We start from the raw sequence: 19,631 nt of genomic DNA, 5'->3' as shown, positions 1-19,631 counted from the left end.
CGGGGAGGGAGGGAGGCAGAGGCGAGACCCGTCTGAGGTGCTGCCCGGCGGTTCCGAGGCGCGCCGAGTCTTGGCGGCCCGGGAGGCTCGCGGGAACGGGCGGCTCGCGGCCCCAGGCGCTCTCCCGCGCCGCCTCCGCGCTCCATCCCCGCAGCCACGCCCGCGTCCCCGCCGCGCCGCCTCGCCTTTGTCCCTGCCGCCGCCACCGCCTCGCCCTCCGTGCGGCCGGCCCCGCGGGACCCTCGCCGCCCGGCACGCGGGCATCGTCCGGCCGGCGCCCCGGGCGGATGGGGCCGCCGGGGAGATGAGCGGCGGGCGGCGGCGGCGGCGGGTGGCGGCGCGGTCGGAGCTCACCGCCGCGGTGTTCCGCATGGACCTCGGGACGGCCGGCTGCCGGGGCGATGGGGCAGGTCCTGGGATTCGCCCACTGCAGTAGGTGTCGCCCGCGCCGGGTGCCCCCTCCCCGCCGCCCCTCGCGGGAGTGCGCCCCCCGTCCGTGGGATACATGCAACCCGAAGCCCCCCGGGTCGGCCCCGCCCAGCACCCCCTCGCGCCCCCGGGTCCAGCAGCCGGAGGCTTCCCTTTGCAACCCGGCGCCCCCGGGCCTCCCCTCGCGTGGGCCGTGGAGGCCGGGATGCGGCAGCTGTTTTCCGCCCGGCGTGTAGAGCGAGGCGGCTGGAGCGCTGCGGAGTTCTCGGGCAGGCGGCCATCTGCGGAGGGGGGGCGGAAGGGGGGTTAAGAGGCCCGTGGGGAGGGGGACAGAGCCCGGCTTGCATTTTCCGAGAGGCCTAATGGGGAAGGGAGCGTCCCTGGGCTGCCCCACATGTCTCGGCCCCACTGCGCGCCTGGAAGAAACATGACTGAATGGGGCACTGGATGAGCAGCCGGGGCGGGGGGGGGGGTTGTTCTTCCCTCTGCAAGAAAGATGAGAAGGTCGAGGTGCAAAGATTTAGCCAAGGACTTGCAGTCGGAAGACCCTGGCCTGTTTTGTGGGGGGCGATTGTGGTATGGCTCCCACTGCCCCCTCTGGATCCCTTCTGCCCTAGGGGCAGTGTGGGGGCCTTGGATAGAGGCTCCAAAGGGGAGCAACCTGTGTCTTTGGACCTCTTCCCCCTTTGAGAGAGACCCCCATGGACCCCTGAGGTCAGCCCCTCTTTTGCATACTGACCGCCCTTTTCACAAAGCACAAAACCAGGATGGAGTAGGTGACCCCCACAAACGCCAGTGGCCCAGGCTGCAGATGACCTTGTCCAAACTCTCAAACCTCCAGCCAGATCAGGTGCAAAGGACAGTGGTGGGCCTCAGGTGGGACAGGTAACACAGGGAGGGGGGGTTTGAAAGGACCCTTTGGAAAACTGGATCCCTGAGAGAATGGCTCCTGGTGAGACCCAAGTAATCCTGTTCTCCCTCCCCCCATCACCCTTGACCCTGCCATCTCCCAAGCATTTGATGGCTGGCCGGCCATTCCCTGCCATTCCTTCTGCCAGCATTGATGGAAGGAGAAAGAAAAGGGGGGGCGGGGAAGTCCGGCCATCCAGGGTGTAGCTGTTGATGAGGCATCGAGCATTGTTGTTGTTGTTGTGTGTCAGCACAGCCAGGAGATGCAACTGACCCAACCTGGCACGCAGCAATCTAAGAATTGTGAGACTGCGCTTGCAAGACTTGTGACCGATTGGGTGGGTGTCCCAGAATTGCAGTGATGGCCTCCCTGCTTGTCCGGCCTGTCAGAGGGCCAAGGCTGGCCAAGTGCCTGGCTGTGCCCTGGTCTGGCAGGAGACCCAGTGTGGTCCACTGAGTGAAGGTTGGCGGTGGGAGTTCTAGTACCGCCTGGGCACTCTCAGCCCAACTCCCTTCCCAGCGTAATTGTCTTGGGGGCAAAGAGCCTTAGATGCGTTTGCTGCTTTGTTTATAAACACTTGTGAAGGAAGGGGGGGTATCCAGTAGACAAATACTTGGCCACATGTCCAGCAACGCCTCCGTTCCTTCCCTCCCTTTCCTGCAGAAGAGTCTCCTTCCACGGCCTCCACCACACCTGATTCGACGGATGGTGAGTGTTCAAAGGGAAGAACCCGAGGAAGGGGCCGACCAGTGGCTGCCCAAACCCCCTCCTGGCCTTTCCAGCCATGACGCCCAGCGTGAGGAGCAGGTCCGGAAGGGCCAGCTGAGTGGGCTGACCTTGGGCCTGGGCGCTCCCCCCGCCCTCTGACCCAGGGGAGGGGCTGGGCAGGCTTCCCAGATGCCCAAAGCCTCCTTTCCTCCTGCAGGAGCCAACGAGGAGTCGGACTTCCCTGAACTGCAGACGGCGCGGGAGTTTTCGGAGGAGGAGGAGGAGGAGGAGGGCTCTGTGGAATGGGGGACCCCCCGGGAGCTGACCTTTTCCTACATCACCATTGCCACCCCCTCCGGCAGCAGCCCCAGCGCAGCCGAGCATCGGGGCAGGCGGGACTCCCAGACCCGCCGGACCAGGGCTCCCTTGCCCCGCACGGAGACTTGTGAAACTTTTGTGCCCTCCTTGGGGGACAGTTTGGAGAACATCCCCAGCCTCTGCCCATCCCCAGAGGCTGAGGGGACCCTCCTCTCAGGCGATGGCCACGGACTGGATGGCTTTCCACCAGACTGGGCTTCCCAGGTGGGCTGTGGCAGCGGCCTGGAGGCAGCCGAAGGGGAGGAAGAGGTGTCTCCGTCTCGCCCGTCGCCAGCGGTGGAGGTGGAAGGAGGTAGCGGCATGGCTTGCTCAGGAACAGGTAGGGACGGGGCACCCCTGAAGGGCCGTGGAGGCCGAGTTCTGCCCCCCCCCCCACAGGCTCCCCCTGGTTTGGCAGGAAGAGAGGCAAGTCTGGAGGGCCCGCAAGAAGAGGGGACTTACTTACTTACTTACTTACTTACTTACTTACTTACTTACTTACTTACTTACTTACTTATTAATTAGATTTGTATGCCGCCCCTCTCTGTAGACTCGGGGCGGCTCACAACAATAATAAAACAATTCAAGACAAATCTAATAATTTAAAAACATTTAAAAACCCCATTGTTAAAACAGACATACACACAAACATACCATGCATGAATTGTATAGGCCCGGGGGAGATGTCTCAATTCCCCCATGCCTGATGGCAGAGGTGGGTTTTAAGGAGTTTATGAAGGGCAGGGGGGGGCAGTTCTAAGGACTTGCAGCTCAGGGCTGAATTGTGGGTCCTTGGCGCTTCCTGCGACTGACAGGACCCAACTAAGTAACATTATCAGGGCTGGAAGGAGTTGGGGGTTTTGTGGAACAGAAGAGGAGGTCTGTGGGGTCCTTGGTGGTCTTCTTGCAGACTCTTCATGACCCAACTAGGTAACTTCGTCAGTGCTGGGAAGGTGGGGGGGAGGTTGGCTCTAGCGCTGAAGAGAATCCCTAGCTGGGACCTGAGGTTCAGAGGCCCCCAAAGACCCCACAATTCAGACCTGAGCTACAGAAAAGGGGGCTGGCATCTTCCAAGAGGGGAGGGACTTTCCAAAGGGTGGAGGGTGGGTGGGATTTCTTCGGTCAGAGTCCTATCCACCCCTGGCGACATTCGGTCACTTGTGATACCCGGCTTTCTTTTGGGGGTTTTAAAAGAGAAAAACAGTCAAAAATTGTTCAACCCGTGGATCCGTTTGCGTTTATGTTTTCAACATGACTTTCCTGAGCCCCCGTGAGAGCCCCATGGAACCTTTCCCGCTCTTCGTTCTGATGAAATTAAGGGCTGGCACTGTTTCCCCCACCCGCCACATCGGGCGCCCCCCCCACTCTTCCCGGGCGGTCCACGGGGGCACCGGCTGCTTTAGGGTGAAGGGAGAGACCTGCCTTGAGGCTGCAGGAGGGGGGGAGCCACAGAAAGGCCAAGAGAATTTCTGGATTTGAACCCACTCCCCGTGAAGTCGTGTTCGGACGATCAGGGCGGCTGACCTAAGAGGGGGGGTGTCAAAGGGCCAGCCGGGAGGGAGCCGGGAAAGGCAGCCAGGCGGCGAAGGGCAAGGGGTGAGCTGGGCACAAGGCAGGTCTCGGTGGTGCTCGGGGCAAAAGAAAGGCCCTGACATGGAGTTTGCCTGGTTTTGAACTCCAGGTGACTGCAGGAAGACCCCCCCGCTGCCTGCTGCCTTAGTCTCCCCCTCCGAAGCAGGCGCCTCCCGTGGTGCTGACACCCCCCAAGACCGAGCACTGACCTCAGCAGAGTTCTGCCCACCGGAGGAGGAGGAGGAGGAGGGCCCTGGCCAGGAGCCCCAGCCTGACCAGCTCCACGTCGGACCAGACCAGGCCGAGAGCATCCCCAACAGCCCAGGTGAGAAGAGGGGCACTGGAATTCGCCAGGCTCGCAGGTTGACCCCAAAAGACTTTCTACGGAAGCTACAGTGCTGAACTGCCCCCCCCAACCTGGATGTTTGTGGCAGGCCGATCACCCTGCCCACCCAAGAGGGGGCCGGGCCTTGCTCTGGGGCCTGCCCAGCTGCCCCTTGCCCAGCAGGCCCGTCCGATTGCAATGCCAGGGTGATGGGAGAAGCTGAGCCCCTCTAGCAGGGCCAGGATTAGCCTCCCCCCCCCAACACCAACGCCAGAGACTGAGTCTGGGGTCTTCTGCACAGGGCGGCTGGGCCCAGGGGCAGAGCTACGTAGACGTCTGCCATCTGCAGTTACTCCTTGACTTACAACCTTTCGTTTAGTGACTGCTTGGAGTTACAATGGCACCGAAAAAAGGTGACCGTTTTTCACACTTGCAGGCGGCCATTGCAACCTCTCCATGGTCACGTGATCAGGATTTAGAGGCTTGGCGCTCCCGGGGTCACGTGACCTCCTCTTGCGATCTTCTAGCAAGGTCAGTGGGGAGGCCCGGTCCCCTTAACGGAACAGCTGCCGTGCTTCGCTTAACGGTGGCCAAAAGTCGTAAAACAGGGCAAAACAACGGTCTTGGGCTCCATTGTGGTCATCAGTCAAGGGCTTCCTGCATTTCCCTGTGGTTGAGGATTCCTGGCCGCAGTTGTCCCACTGAAGCCACGGCGGGCGTGTGGCCGGGCAGCCCTCCTGCCTTTGCCGGCCCTGGTGGGGCTCTTTCTCCCAGGAAAGGCCCTGATTCACGGCCCCTGGCACGGAGCCCGATCGGGATGGCAGCCACGTCCAGTCAACGGGTATAAATAGCCCCAGTGCTGACCCAAGCGGAATTGGAGCCTCGCAGCCTTCTGCCACTCTGCCCTGCCTCCCCCCGAGCAAGGACAAGGGGCCTGGACCGGCCCCACACCAGGACCCCCTCTGGGAAACCCACGTCTCCATTGCTAGCTACTGGGCATGATTGTAATTGTAGTCCAAGGCTCATGTGAGAGGAAGTAGCGTTTCCCCAGCCAGGGGACAGGTGGCCTTACGCGGGGTGTGTGGGGGTGTGGGTCTACTGACATGCCGCATGCGGGCAGTTCTGTTTCACTTAACTTGGGGGGTCTCCAAACATGGCAACATTACGGCTTGTGGACTTCAATTCCCAGAATTATTCTGGCAGTTGAGGTCCACATATCATAAAGTTGCCAAGTTTGAAGACCCCTAAGTTAAAGGGTCAGTATTATCCTTTCCCCAAATAAGGGGGGGCAGGAATGAAGGCCCCTGCCCCCAAACAGGGTAAGGCGCCTGCTGAAAAGCAATTTGGTGGAGCTCCTTCTGGCTTGCTTTTAAGACCTGAGTGCATGGCCTCTTGCTTTCCAAGCTTCCAGTCCTCAAGGCCGTGCTTTGTGTACAACAGCACCTGAACTCAGAACACCAGAGACAATGAAAGACATGCTCACCCATCTCGGTGTATACAGAAATAGCCGCTCTGGAAAACGGCCTTGGCAGCCGGAATGTGGGCGCCAATCGCAGGCCTGGCCCTGAGTTAGTGGCCAGTACAGACAGTTGGAAGAGGGAGGGGCTCCCCCTTGCTCTCCTCGGCCAGCCAGAAGCCCCTCCACCCGCCAGCGTGCCTGGGCCCTGGTTACTCGCCTTCCTGCGCCCCATTTCGCCACCGGCCGAGGGTGGGCAGCCCCCTCCCCTTTGAGGCTTAAGCCTGCAAAGCTGCCTCCCTCCAGCAGGACCAAGCGAGGCAGGCAGGCAGGCGGGGGCTCCGGAGGGGAGGAGGCAGCTGGGATTCGTCAGCTAAAAATAGCAGCCCCCACCTGCGCTTCCTCAGCCCTGTCCCCGGAGCAGCCCCCCCCCTTCCAGCCCAGAACTGGTGCCGGGGAGGCTTCCACAGAGCGGCCAGGAGCCTTGGGGCTGTGAGAAACGGGGATCACCATGGCCAGCACAGGTGGGTGTCATGTCCGCCGTCCGTCCCCCACAAGCTTTGCAGGCAAGGGAATCGGGGTGGGGGGAGGATTCTGGTTGAGCCACGAGGCCGGCTTGTTTTTCAAGGGGGGGGGAATTTAACTGAGTGGGGACCCAGTCTGAAGGGAGGGAAGAGAAGTGAGAGGGGCACCCTGTAATTGGGGAGGGGGGCATCTGCCTTGTAGGGTGCACGGAGCCCCCAAACAGCCACGCTGGGCCTGTTCCGCCACCCGGCCCTCCCCCAGGACCCTCCGCAGATTCCTTCAGCGACTGGACTGCATCTGGGCCTGTCAGTTAAGGGGGGGGCAAGAGCCTGCAGCAGCTGCCAGGTCCCTGGTCTCGCCCCCTCCGCCGCCTCCTCTCCCGCGGTGGGTGGGGTCCCTTCGCGCCATCTTGGCCGAGCAGGAAATCCTGAACCAGCTCTGGAGCCATGGCAGCCAAGAGAAAGGGGGGAGGGCAGCCAAACGCCCGTCTCCCACTCCCCCCCCGCCTCTACACAAGTAGTTGCCTCCAGCGTCCACCATCCCAGGCTTCTTACTCAGGCTCCCCCCACTCCATGTCCTGGACAAACATTCTTGCCTGAAAGCAAACTTCTGGGAGTTGACGTCCACCAGGCCGGGCGAGGGTCTGACCTTGTCCTTCTGCTTCCCCCGCAGTGGCCGACCTGGTGTACTGGCGGGACACCCGCAAGTCGGCCTTGGCCTTCACGGCCCTGATGGTGGCCCTGCTCTGCCTGATGCACTTCAGCATCATCAGCGTGTCCTCCTACCTCTCCCTGGCCGCCCTGGGGATCACCATCGCGCTCAGGGGCTACAGCAAGGTGCTGCAGCTGATCCGCCGGGGAGACGGGCACCACCCCTTCCAGTGAGTAGAGCCGAGCTGCCCGGAATGCTTGCGGGGGGGGATGGCCGGGGAGGGGGGCTGAGAGAAGAGTCTGCCAGTGGGGGGTCTTCAGGCTCAGCTCTGGTGGCTTGGCTGACCCCTGGGGTTTCCGCAGGTGGGGCTCAAGCAGGAGGGAAGTTGCACTCCCCCAGTTGGGTGGATGTGGGCCCCTTGCCTTCCCCTACAAGGGGCTGCCATTGTAGCCCCAGAAGATCCAGCCAAGGGGGACAGATGGGTCTCGCTGGCTCTGGGGCTGCCAGGGATCCCAATCTGGATGGGGAGGGCAAGACAGCCAGGAATGGGTTTGGCTGAGTGTCCCTCCCTCCCTCCTTCCTTCTTCCCTCCATTTCTCCTTCCTTCCTTCTCTTCCCTTCCCCACTTCCCTCCCCTTCCTTCCTTCCTTCCTTCCTTCCTTCCTTCCTTCCTTCCTCTCTCTCTTCTCTTCCCCTCCTGCCTGCCTGCCAGGGCCCAGCTGGACACAGACTTTGGGCTGTCCAAAGAACAGCTGGAGCGGCTGACCGAGCGGGTGGTGCATCATGTCACCTGGGGCACAAAGACTCTGCAGCGCCTTTTCTTGGTGGATGACATGGTGGAGTCCCTGAAGGTGAGGCCTGGGGGGGGGGATTCTGGGAGCTGAAGTGCCCACACCTTAAAGATGCAATGAATAGCCCCAGAGATGGAGGCAACATTCCTCCCTTTTGCCACCGAGAATTGTTGGGCCCAGAGTCAGGAAGGACGTGTCCAAAGGCCGACTGGGCCGTGTGCCTGATGGGGAGGGGGCAGGTGGGGCACCTCACTTTCTGGCACCCCAGCAGGAAGGGGCCTCTGCCGCTCCCTCCTGGGCTCCCAGCCAGCTCCCCCGTCTCTCTTTTCCAGTTTGCTTTCTTGTTCTACGTCCTGACCTACGTGGGAGCCGTCTTCAATGGTCTGACGTTGCTTATACTCGGTAAGGGGAGGGCCTGGGAGGGCAGAGCCTTTCAGGGTGGGGTCAGGGTCTGCAGGAATAAGAGACTCACCCCCTCCCTTTCTTCCACAGGTGTGATCAGTGCATTCACCTTCCCTCTGCTCTACAGGCAGCACCAGGTGAGTCTCTAGCTCTGGGGAGGGAGAGGGGCTCAGACGCCTGGCTGCCATTAAAAAGGGGGCAGAGCAGAAATCACCTCTTGCGCCCATGGCTGATTGGCTAAAGATTAATTGTTGAGGCCACGTGCAGAAGGAAACATGACCATAGAATCGTACGTAAACCTGGAGCCGATGGCCCTTGACGTACAGGCACAGGTGAGACCACAATGTCTGCTGCCACCTGACACACATGATAAGCTTCGTCCCTTTGTTCACAACTTTTCTTGCCACGGTTGTTAAGTGAATCACACGGGGTGGTTAAGTGACTCTGCCTACCCCACTGCACATCAGAAGGTCACAAAAGGGGATCACAAGGTCAGGGGGCAAAGGATCATCAATAGGAGTCAGTGGCTAAGTGTCCAAATGTTGACCACCTGGCCATAAGGGGCTGCAGTGGCCTGACTCTGAGTAGCAGATTTTCGGAGGGGGCAAAGCAGCAACGAGTTCCCTGCTCTTATTTCCGGAGGGGCTCATCCCTTTTTCTCCTCCCTCCCCCCCCTCCATCCAGGCACAGATCGACCAGTATGTAGGGCTGGTGAGGAACCAGTTGAGTAACCTCAGAGCAAAGTAAGTCCAAGATGTTCCTGCAGAGGAGAATGGGGTGAGGGTGGGAGGGAGCATTGGAGGCCTCCGTGGGCTCGGGTCTTCGTGTATTGGTGACATACTATTTAGTTATGTCCATTTCTGGGCTTGTTTTTCTTCATTTGGGTTTTCCCTTGGTCCAATTCTTAACCCCAAAGTGCTTCTCAAAAGATTGTTATTTCTGCCTTATTTCTTGGGAGAAAGAAACTGGGATGTAATATAAAAAAGAAAACATTATAAAAATAGCCATGATGGACCCCAAAGGGTGTAAGACATACCGATGGGGTGCTCAGGGTGGACCGTGCTTGGCCCTAAGGCTTGAACTGGAGCTTTTAAGGCTTTTAATATGCTTTTAAGAAGGGACTGGACAGCCATGTGTCTGCAATGGCATCGCTATAGCTGGCTGGGGAATTCTGGGAGTTGAAATCCACAGGTCTTAAAGTGGCCAAGGCTGGACACTCCAGGCACGGGGCCGTCTGCTTCTCTGTTAACGGAAGGTAGACTTGGTCAAAAGCTTTGGAAAGCAGCTTCCTCCTCCATCTGGCTCAGTTTCTCTTTTCCCCCCAGGGTGCTGGCCAAATTGCCGACAGCCAAAGCCAAGGCAGAATGAGGGTCTCGGTGGTGGTGGTTCTCTTCCCTGCGCACACAGATGCAAACGACAACACACACCCTGCTTCTTCTTCTTCTTCCTCCTCCTCCTCACTTACCCTCCCCAGCCATTGCAGTAGGGACCCTTCCTCTTCCACTCCCCTTGGCTTGGAGGGGCTGGGCAGTTGCTGGCTTTCCTTCGGCTCCCCCCTTGCAAGGGAGGGTGGGGGGGAGGACCCCCACCCTTTGCATCTCAGCCCTGCAGTTGCAGAGGCCTAAGGAAGCTGCGAAGGGCTGCCCCTTTCCCTCTTGGGGTGTGGGGAGGACGGCTGAGAGAATTCCCCCCCAGGCCCACAGCCAAGGATTTGTCAACCAAGAGCCGAGGGGCTAGTAGTATCCCACGTGTCCTGGCGATGTCCCCCTCCTCCTCCTCCTCCTGCCTGCAGTATTTGTCCTGGGTCCTGAGTTGAGTCCGGCCAGCCTGGCGCATCCTTCTCTCTTGAGGAAGGGGAGCCGCTCCAGGTTGGGCTGCACCCCCTCTGCCCCCTTTCTGTGGGATGTTGTAGCTGTTCCCCCCCTGCCTCTCGTCACAGGCCGGGCTGCGGCTTGGCCGGTCAGCTGGTGGGTTGGGTGCAGCCAAGATATTCTTTTTGCCTGGATATTTACACTTTAATAAAAACAGTTGTGAGAAACAAAAATGGGTACGCATGACCCCTTTGTCTCCCGAGTCTTCACTCCTGGTTGTGGTGCCCTGTGTGGGTGTGTGAATGTCACAATTCCCTTTTTTCCTCCACACCAAGTCTAGTTGGAAGCTGCAGGGCCCCAGTGTCCAAGCCACAGAAACTGGGGCCAGAACGCCCTTTGCCTGTCCATGTGGCCAAAACGGTGCAAGTAAATCTTGTTCTGGTTTTATTTTTTATATGGGGTTGACCTGAAAAGAAGTTCTTCCTATGTGGTCACCAGTAGTCCAAAATAACTCGGCCTATGGATTACAGCTTGGCTTGAGGTGTGGCCAGCAGAGGGAGCCCAAGGACCACACCTCAGCCACAGCTGGAAACTTCAGGAAATCCTCCACTTACAACCACAATTGAGCCCATGATTTCTGTTGCTAAGAGAGACGTCGTTACGAGTTTATGCTCCATTTCTTGCCACAGCTGTTGGGTGTGACAATTGAGTTAGTAAAATGGTTCTGAAGTGAGTGTGCTTGTCAGAAGGTTGCAAAAGGACACTGCAACTGCCTTAAGGGATGCTGTTTGCCAAGTCTCTGGATTTTGATGATGTGGCCGTGGGGATGTTGCAATGATCAGGATCGAAACATTTAAATATGTGAAAGGGTTAAGTAAGGTTCAGGAGGGAAGTGTTTTTCATAGGAAAGTGAACACAAGAACAAGGGGGCACAATCGGAGGTTAGTTGGGGGAAAGGTCAGAAGCAACGTGAGAAAATATTATTTTACTGAAAGAGTAGTAGATGTTTGGAACAAACTTCCAGCAGAAGTGGTAGGCCAATCCACAGGAAATGAATGTAAACATGCCTGGTATAAACCTAAATCCATCCTAAGATAAAATACAGGAAATAGTCTAAGGGCGGAGTAGACGGACCATGGGGTCTTTTTCTGCTGTCAATCTTCTCTGTTTCTATCGTGTAAAAACCAATCGTCCAGCCACTTATTTCAGTACCGTAACTTCCAGCAGTCACTAAATGAACTGTTCTAACTTGAGGGCTACCTGTATCAGAACTGGCCAAAGGCTGCAAGGGAATAGGCAGATCCAGACTGATATGGCTGTCTGCTGCTCCTGCTGGACAAGGCACGGCTGGTGGTGGCCCCCGTCATCCATACTCAGGAGTTAAAGTGAGCAGGGGGCAGCACTGAGTGGATCTGGGGTGAGAGGTCTGCAGGAGGCAGTGGGGGCCACAGCCAGCCCCTCCCCAGGGCTGCTAAGTCATGAGAAGACGGTGCTCTCTTGCCTTCTCTATATACACGGGTGGATTTTTCACCAAAACCTCCATATGCAACAAGACTCTACCTCAACAACCTCAGGAGATAAAATTTTAGCAGAAGACACCGTCAGATAATGAACATGTTTGTTTTTAACACGAAGACTCCATCGATCCTGGGGTGACCCCAGAGACCTCCCTTGCGAGGGCCCCTCATCACCTTCACCCAAGCCCACCACCAGGGACACTGAGGGGGGGGGGGGACGGCAACGGTCGGTCGGGTCTCAATGCGGAGAAAGCCAGGCAGATCTACGGCTTGAGATCTTTTATTGCATCTCATTGTTTTCTTTACATTAGTTTGAAAAAATAGATCATATATTCATCATAAAAAGTGCATTTTTTTTCAAAGCTGTCTTTATTTGCTATTTTGCTGACCAGTTAAGTGCAGGATAGGAGGGCCAAAGCAGGGGCCAAACTTCGCCTTCCCTCTACTGGCCCTCAGATTGCTTCATCAAATACATCACAAAAAAAATTACAGCACGAAGGGGTAAATAACAATAATTAAAAATAAAAATATTCCCCCAACCCCAGCAAATATCTGTTTTTTTGTTTTTTTTAAGCTGGTTAAATAAAAGTCCATAGGTTAAAAAAATAAAATACTTTTAAAAAACCACAACATCCAAAGCTTGGTCACAAGAAAAAGTTTTGGAAACATTCTGTGTAGCATCAAGGCGAGCTCTGAGGAGCCAAGCAGCAGCTTCCTCAGTCCAGAAACACACTTGAGGGGGGGGGGGGGGGGTTAGCCAGAGGCACAGAACAGAGCAGGCGGCACAAAACACCCTATGGAAGCAGAGCAGATGGGGACCCCCAGCACAAAACAGAAGGTGGCCCCGGGTGGGAGGCTCAGAAGGGCCAATGCCCTCAAAGAAAGCACGGCTTGGGATGGCTTCAGTCTGGAGGGGTCTAGGAAGCCTCGGGGTGGGGCACGAAAGCCCCCCCAGCCAGAGATCCAGCCTACAGGCCACAGGCCGGGAGAAGCAGCAGTGGGATGAAACCAGGGGTCCCCAAACTTGACCACTTTAAGACTTCTGGACGTCAACTCCCAGAATGCTGGCTGAAAAATCAGTCCACAAGTCTTAAAATTCCCAAGTTTGGGGGTCTCTGGATTAAACCAAGGCGGGGGGGGAGTGGCCTTGAACACTTGAAGGGGTCACACTCCACACTATCAGTCCCAAGTAGCAGAGAAGGGCCCCCCTTGAAGTGCTGGGCAGCCTGGAAGCTTGGCCTGAGAGCAGAGGGTCAGCAGCTGAGTGTCTGAAGTGGGAAAATGAAATGAGTTTGGGGTCCAGCTGTCCAAGGCCAGGAAGCAGAAACGGTCACTTGCAGAGGTCCCTTCACAGTATTTGTCACCCAGACCCAGCCCACCCCACGCCCGTCAAAGAAACCAAGGGGGAGGGGGCCAAAGGGGAGCAGGGAATCCGCTGGGGGATGGATGGACCCCTCCCTGGGAGAACCTCCTGGGCCTGGCAGGGAGGGAGGGGCCAACACACCTACAACAGCTGTGCCAGAAAAACCTCAGCTGCTTGGGGGTCTCTTTGCAGGGCCCACTTTTCTTTGGCTTCTGAAAAGTTCCCTGCCAGATAACGTGTTTTGATAGATCACCCACCATCCCCATGTCCAAAACTGGAAACCGGAAGAGAGCTTTAAAATTCAACACTGATTTAATAATGGCACAATTAATTTGCTTGGCTGAAGGTTTCGGGGGGAGAGTTGAATGCCCACTGCAGAAACATCACCCCGACCTCAAGGAGTTCAATGCCCAAGACCAGCCTCACCATTTGCACAGGCCATTAAAAAGCAAGGCTGCAACGGTTTGGCCCACTTGAATATGGCAAAAGCTTTCAGCAGGAATGTATCCGAATAATCCACAAAACACCTGCCCTGATGGGCCACTTAATGTGACTTTTGCATCCCAGAGGGAGGAGGTCCACGAGACCCAACAGTCGGGGTGCGAAGCTGACCAGCGAAAGCGCTAAAGTGCCTGCTTTAAAACCATGCAGCTAACACATTCACAAAGCCGCCACAAGACACATGAGCTGGGTGGGGGCAGCAGGAGGAGGGTCTCCCCCCTTAAGTTTTCCTCTCCGCAGGGCGGCCCCCATTGGCAGAAACAGCGGTGGAGCGTGGAGGGAAGTGGCATCGGTCAGTCCCACGGAGGGTCCCCATTCAGTAGAAGGCAAATCCTGTTTCCAGGAGGAGAGGTGGGCTGGGTGCCCTCGGCGGAGGGGGGTCCCACTCACAGCCCAGAAGCATCCTCCTCTCCCCCCTCGCTGTGGGAATCGGCCGAGGAGGGGGCCAAAGGACAGACAGCCATCCATCGTGGGCTGCACCCCCAAGCAGGAGGGGTGGGCGCGCATGGCAAGGACGAGAGGCGTTGGCTGCAGCTGCCGCAGAGCAGGTCAGAGGCTCCCGGGCAGTGGCGGTGTGCCCAGGCGCATTGGGGCTCTGCCCCCTTCACCCAGCCCGGCCTTGGCAGGGGCGGGGGAGCTGGCGGGCTAGACCCCAAAGGCGCAAGTTGTGGGTTTGAGTGTCACAAAGCAAGGAGCGAGGGAGAGTTCAGAGAGTCCGGGGAGTGGTCACTGCTGCTGTTCCGCTGGTGGCTGGCTCCACAGGTGGCTCCCTCTGGGTAGGTGAACACAAACGAAGACGTATAGGAAGGGTTAGCTGGGTACAGGTCGGTCAGCTCCTCATCAGGGCTAAAGTAAGAACTAGAAAACGCTACCTCCGCCGGGAGTCCGCCCACGGCCTGCTGCTGGTAGTGCAGGGGCACCGAGGAGTAGGGGGCCGAGGGCCCAAAGGGGTCCTCCTTGACCGGCAGGGCCAGGGCGCTGACTTCGGCCGAGGGGCCTGGCTGCCCGCTCAGTTCGGCGAGGTCTTGGTAGGGGATTTTGCAGCTGCCCTTGTGAGCCACCAGGACGAATTCCAGCCGCTCCCGTTCCTTCTGCAGCTCCGCAATCTCCGACTCCAGCTCTGCTTTCTCTTCCTCCAGCTGGTCCGTCTCCTGGGGGAGGGGCAGCACCAGGTCAGGCCGGGGCCGGAGCAGCTGGGAACCAGGGGGGCAGGCGAGATGGCCAGAGCCACGCCTCCATCTGGCCGTCTCGCCTCCCCCTTCCAGGCCCATCAGAGGCGCAGCTCAAGGGAAGCGTTCGTGGTGGGGACCCTTCCTCTCTGCCCCCCTCCCTCCCTCTCACCCCCCTGCTTCAAGGTGCAGGGACTGGGGTCTCTCCGAGGGAAATGAAGGCCTTTGGTCCCCCGGGGTCCTTACTCGGGAACAGGGGTGTCCTGCTGGAGCAGACCCACCGAATCTTGCAGAGGGAGGCAGGGGGAGCTCCTTCCTCCTCCTTTCCACACGTGGGCGCAGGAGAAGGGAGAGGCCCAAGGGGACCCCTTCCTCGGCCCCCCCCAGAAGGGCCCCTGGGAGGCCCAGCAGCATCTCCCCACGGGAGCATTCCACCCCCAAACAGAGTTCAGGAAACTCTGCCAAGGGGTCAGAAAAGCCGCAGTGGACGCTCTGCCACTGTCTAGGAGCTGCAGTGGCAGCTTTGGGGCTGCACCCTTGACCTACTGACCGCACCCTGCAGACACCCCTGCTGCCCCCTTGGAATAAAACAATGCAAAACCTCCTCTTCCTCCTCCTAAGAACGAGGCCTGCAACCGATTGCAATAAGTGCCCTCAAGGCCAGGGGTCCATCCTGACAACTGGCTCCCTGCTTAAGGAAGGTCCGAACGGCCAAAGCCTTCGACTGAAGTCGGAGCCACATTTGAGGGACACGATCAGCCTGGGCAGCCTAAGGAAATGGGAGGGTTCACCCCATGCCCCCCACAGGGACAGGACACCAGATTCCCTCCTCTCTGGGGCCAGAGCAAGGATAACACTGACACAAGCCCCCCTTCGCACCAACACTCACCGCTTGGAGCCGGTCGGTCAGTTCCCGGCGTCGATTCCGGCACTTGGCGGCTGCCAGCTTGTTCCTCTCCCTGCGGACCCGGCGCTTCTCTTCCTCCTCCGGGGACAGCTGTGCGAGCAGAAAGGACAAGGCCCATCAGGCACCGGCTGCCAGGGCAAGGCCAGAGGCTTCCCGGGGGGCCTGGCAATTTCTTGCAACTGGGGGGCAAGTTAAAAGCTCCCCCAAAACGTGGACGGGAAGATGGAACTGTGTCCTCTGCCTTTGTGATGGATAGATGGGGGGAGGCGGGGGGTGGGTGGGCAGAAACATCCAAGCAAGGAACAAACCCAACGGCTGCCCAGCCTATTGGAAACTCTTGGGCTTTTGAAGGTCACTAAAGGCCATTTATTCCAACCCCAGTTCCGTCTTCGTGGGTTGTGTTGGGACTAAGGTTGGTTTTGGCCATGTTGGTTTATTCCTAGTCTTGCTTTCCAGAACCTTCCTGCCTTGCAGCCCACCTGGGGTCTTTCAGGTAAGGTGGGCTATAAAACCTCTGAACTACATAAACCGGCACAAAGGCTGTAAATTGGGGCAGGAGGGGCCGTAACTTAAAATGTTTTCCCCCCAAGAAATTCAAGAGTGTCTGTGTGCTTTACAACTTGTGGACTTCAACTCCCAGAATTCCCCAGGCAGTGCATGCTGGGGGTTGAAGTCCACAAGTCTTAAAGTTGCGAAGGTCAGAGGTGCCTGCCTTATGAACACACATCTCCTCCTCAAGACAAATCAAAACGATACCGACGCAAGTAACTTGGCCAGTGTTGCTTAGGGCAGCATTTCTTTCAGTGTCACCAGAACGAAGCTTCTGTTTGGCCTCAAATTTGGAGGTGGCAGCCGGCAGAACGTGTCCTCTGGATCTCCTGGTCTCCCAGAGTAGCATCTGGAGCCAGAAAAGCCCATCAAGATGATTTTTGGGGCCCATCAAACTCATTGCCCCAGGAAGACCCATGTTCCAGGTTGGTTTGATTTTTTTCAAAAAATGAATGGGAGCTTAGCAAACCCCAGAGCCCCCTCTGCTGCCCCCTCACCCGTGTCCTGCTCCTTAGAGAACAGAAGCGGGGAAGGGGGCAGCCGCTCTGTTTGCCTTCAGGCGAGTGTGTGTGTTTGTGACCGCACAATCCCTAGTTTGAAAGAACATTCACAAGGGAGTTTTAGTGGCGAACAGACCGTTGATGTGGGGCAGAGAAGCGCTCAGGAAGCCCCACTTCTTCTAGCTTTATTAACCCCCCCCCAAGGCATCCCAACTTTCAAGGAGACAGTTCACAAATGGGGGGGGGGTCTCTTCTGGGAGGTTCCAACATGACAGATCTCAAATTTTAGCAAGCAAAGGGAACCAAGTTTGTGACTTCCTGGCCGGGGAAGGAAAAGCAGCTCACCGTTTCTTCCCGTGTCCTTCGGGGCCGGGCCCTGCTGGACCGAGGCGGGGTGGCCGCAGCCAGAGGGGCAGTCAAAGGGGCAGCCCCATAGGCACCCATTCCGGGGGCAGCGTAACTGGGCCCAGGCAGGTCGTAAGGGTCCACGGTGGGTGGGGGCGGCCCCGAAGGCGGCTGCTGCTGCTGCTGCTGAGACTGAGACATTGAGGAAATCAAGGTGGGCTGCACCAGCCACTGGAGGTCTTGGCTTGTGGAGATAGCAGTCACTGTTGGCACAAAAGATCCGGGCATTTCCCCAAGGCCGCTGCACTCCTACAAGGAAGCGAAGGGGGCAGGTGCTCGTTATGGGGGTCTCCTCGAAATCACCAGTTTCGCTGCATACATGATGGACAAGGACAATAAAGGCTGTAGCGGCTGGTCAAGTCCCACAGAGTCGGCTGTCTCCAGGTCCCGTCAGCCAGACAATGTCATCTGATGGAGCCCAGGGGAAGAGCCTTCTCTGTGGCGGCCCTGGCTCTATGGAACGAGCTCCCCCCAGGGATTCGCACTGCCCCACCCACCCGGCTTTGTGTAAAGCTCTCAAGACCCATCTCTGCCCGCAGGCCTGGGGCCATTGAAACGCTGATATCTTGGCTGCCGCCTGGTGAGTGAATGTTGGTTGCACGAGGTAGGACTCTGGTTGTCTAATTCAGGGTTTCCCAACCTTGGCCACTTGAAGGTATCTGGACATTCGCTGGCTGGGGAATTCTGGGAGTTGAAGTCCAGATATCTTCAAGTGGCCAAGGTTGGGAAACACTGGTCCAATTTGTAACTGTGGGGTTTTAGAATGTGGTTTTATTAGACGTCTGAACACGGTGCCAGAAGTGGAGGAAGCCCCTGAATGCTGCCCGGGAGCCCCTCCCTCGGCCACAGCGGCGCCCACCCCGCGGCTCCTGCGCCCACCCGCCTGCCGGACCCCAGAGCCGGGGAGGGGGCGGCAGGGGAGGCGGGTCCTGCAGGCTCCGGAGCTCAGCGCCCCTCGCACCCCGAGAGCTCCGCCGCCCTCCGGTCCCCACACCCGGCCGGGGAATCCCCCAGGCGCCCCGAGCCTGGCAGGGACCGGAGCGCCGCCCTCGAGGCCCATCATCCCCAGCCGGCAGGTCGGGAGGGGGGAGACGAGCCAAACAGCCCCCCCCCCCCCACTTCTCCCGGGCAGCGCCGCGAACTCAAGTCAGTCGAGGGCCGGGTCGGAGGGGGCGCGCCTGGGAAGCCGCTCGACCAATCCGCGCGGCCCTCGGCCGTGCCCCGCCCCTTAGCAACGGGGGCGGGCCAGCTTTCCAAAATAACCCGCGCGCCTCGAGGAGGAGGAGGGGGAGGAAAACGCGCCGTACGTGCCTCACGTCAGCACGGAGCGTTCCAGTACGTCATGCGTTACGCACAACCCCGCCCCCCTTTCTCGCTCGCGTTCTCGCCTCTCCTCCAGCGCGCGTGCGTGGAGGGAAGGGGGGGGAAAAGTTGAAAGCAGACGGTGGGGGCAGAGGGCGGCGATCCCCTTTGCGGCGCCCCGAGAAAGACGCTTCGGACGCCCGCCCTCCGCGAGGGGCAGTGGAGGGGGAGGGGAAGCGAGCGGAGCCACAAGTCACAGACAGCCCCTCCCCCCGGGACCGCCCCCCCCCGCGCTGCTCCCCCCTCCCGAGCGCCCCACCCCCGACACCCGACGCCCCGGTCCCTTACCTGCGCGGAGGCGGCGGCGGCGGCGGTGGCGGTGGCGGCGGGGCTGCCGAAGGAGTCCACCGAGGAGAGGTACTGGGACTCGGCCGAGGGGGACGAGCTGCACCGGGAGGTGGAGTCGAAGTCTCCGGGGAAGCCCTGATACATCTCCCTCGGGGGCGCGGGCAGGAAGCCGCGGCCGCGCGGGGGTCGCCTGGAAGCCAAGGTGGGCGGCGGGCGGGCGGCTGTCCGGTCCTCCTTCCTCCCCCTCCGGCGGTGCGGGCCTCGGGGGGAGACGGCGCCCGAGCGGCGGGGGGTCGCCCGGTCCTCGATCCACGTGTTGCAGCGCCCGGGCACCTCCTGGGAAGCCTCTGCTCAAGTCCGCCGCTTCCCGGGCGAAGCGCTCCGGCCTCCGAACCCGCGCCGCCTGCAAAGCGCGGCGCCTCGGCTGCGGTGGCGGCGGCGGCCGGGGGTCTGCGGGCGCGAAGGGGAGTCCAGCGCCGGGTCTCTCTCGGCTCAGTCTCCGTCGCGGGTCAGAATCTTATGAATGAAGCGCGGTCGGCAGCGGGGCTTATTTATACAAGGAAGGGGGCGGGTCCCTGCTCACGTCACCAGGAGAACCCCCCTCGGAACCGGGCTCCGGGACCCTCTCCGCGCCCTAAACTGGAGCGGCCGCGCTCTCTGGTGCTCGCGGCTCCTCTTCCCGGGCGGATCTCTCGGCGGGCGCGGCAAGAGGGTCTTTTTCAAGCGCTAAAGCAGGGGATCCCTCGCTCCTCCCCCGGGTGTTCCTGTGTGACGCAATTAACCATATTTGGTCTTGTGCTGTGTTTGTTTGGTATCCTTAGCAATACGTCAGAGGGAATCCCTTTCTGCTAAGCCGAGCAGCGGCCGCCGCGCCGATCCGCCCCCTGAGCGCGCGGCTTTTGTTGGGTATTAATAGAAACTTTTACTATCTTCTAGAAAGTGCATGAAGGCTCCGCTGCGGTCGGGGGAGGGGCGAGGGGCGCATCTCTCGGCTGGGCACCGAGCGGCCGCCCGTCTCCGCCAGCGGCAGGAGGAAACCCGCTGCCCCGGGACGGAAGGAGGGCAGCGCGAGAGAATTTGGCTGGCCCTTTGGCCGTCTGGGACAGGCGCTTCCCTGTCCACGCCCAGCCACG

The 19,631-nt window shown here is 59.3% G+C and overlaps 2 protein-coding genes across 5 annotated transcripts; one reads left to right on the top strand and one right to left on the bottom strand.

Annotated features, from left to right (window-relative positions):
* The first annotated feature begins 347 nt into the window (after positions 1–347).
* On the top strand, positions 348–10,170 carry RTN2 (reticulon 2). 3 transcript variants are annotated; one of them, XM_070764589.1, is made up of 10 exons: positions 348–432; positions 2,003–2,047; positions 2,265–2,717; positions 4,086–4,301; positions 6,955–7,162; positions 7,646–7,784; positions 8,057–8,126; positions 8,217–8,263; positions 8,811–8,869; positions 9,452–10,170. In XM_070764589.1, the coding sequence occupies exons 1-10, from the start codon at positions 402–404 to the stop codon at positions 9,492–9,494; spliced, it is 1,311 nt and encodes a 436-aa protein (XP_070620690.1). In that variant the 5' UTR covers positions 348–401; the 3' UTR covers positions 9,495–10,170. The 3 variants fall into 3 exon arrangements, with proteins under 3 accessions (XP_070620690.1, XP_070620689.1, XP_070620691.1); XM_070764588.1 differs by having other exon boundaries at positions 2,265–2,744; XM_070764590.1 differs by lacking the exon at positions 9,452–10,170 and having other exon boundaries at positions 2,265–2,744; positions 8,811–8,873.
* Positions 10,171–11,718: 1,548 nt separating this feature from the next.
* Positions 11,719–18,731, bottom strand: FOSB (FosB proto-oncogene, AP-1 transcription factor subunit). Of its 2 annotated transcripts, XM_070764595.1 has the most exons (5): positions 18,499–18,731; positions 16,789–17,097; positions 15,377–15,484; positions 14,191–14,469; positions 11,719–14,090 (listed from the first exon to the last, which is right to left on the bottom strand). In XM_070764595.1, the coding sequence occupies exons 1-5, from the start codon at positions 18,640–18,642 to the stop codon at positions 14,025–14,027; spliced, it is 906 nt and encodes a 301-aa protein (XP_070620696.1). In that variant the 5' UTR covers positions 18,643–18,731; the 3' UTR covers positions 11,719–14,024. The 2 variants fall into 2 exon arrangements, with proteins under 2 accessions (XP_070620696.1, XP_070620695.1); XM_070764594.1 differs by having other exon boundaries at positions 11,719–14,469.
* Positions 18,732–19,631: the final 900 nt, after the last annotated feature.

Source organism: Erythrolamprus reginae, chromosome 11 (genome assembly GCF_031021105.1).
Source record: "Erythrolamprus reginae isolate rEryReg1 chromosome 11, rEryReg1.hap1, whole genome shotgun sequence".
Lineage (NCBI taxonomy): Eukaryota > Metazoa > Chordata > Lepidosauria > Squamata > Dipsadidae > Erythrolamprus > Erythrolamprus reginae.
The sequence above is the reverse complement of the archived record's forward strand: the minus strand, read 5'-3'. Positions and strand labels throughout refer to the sequence as shown.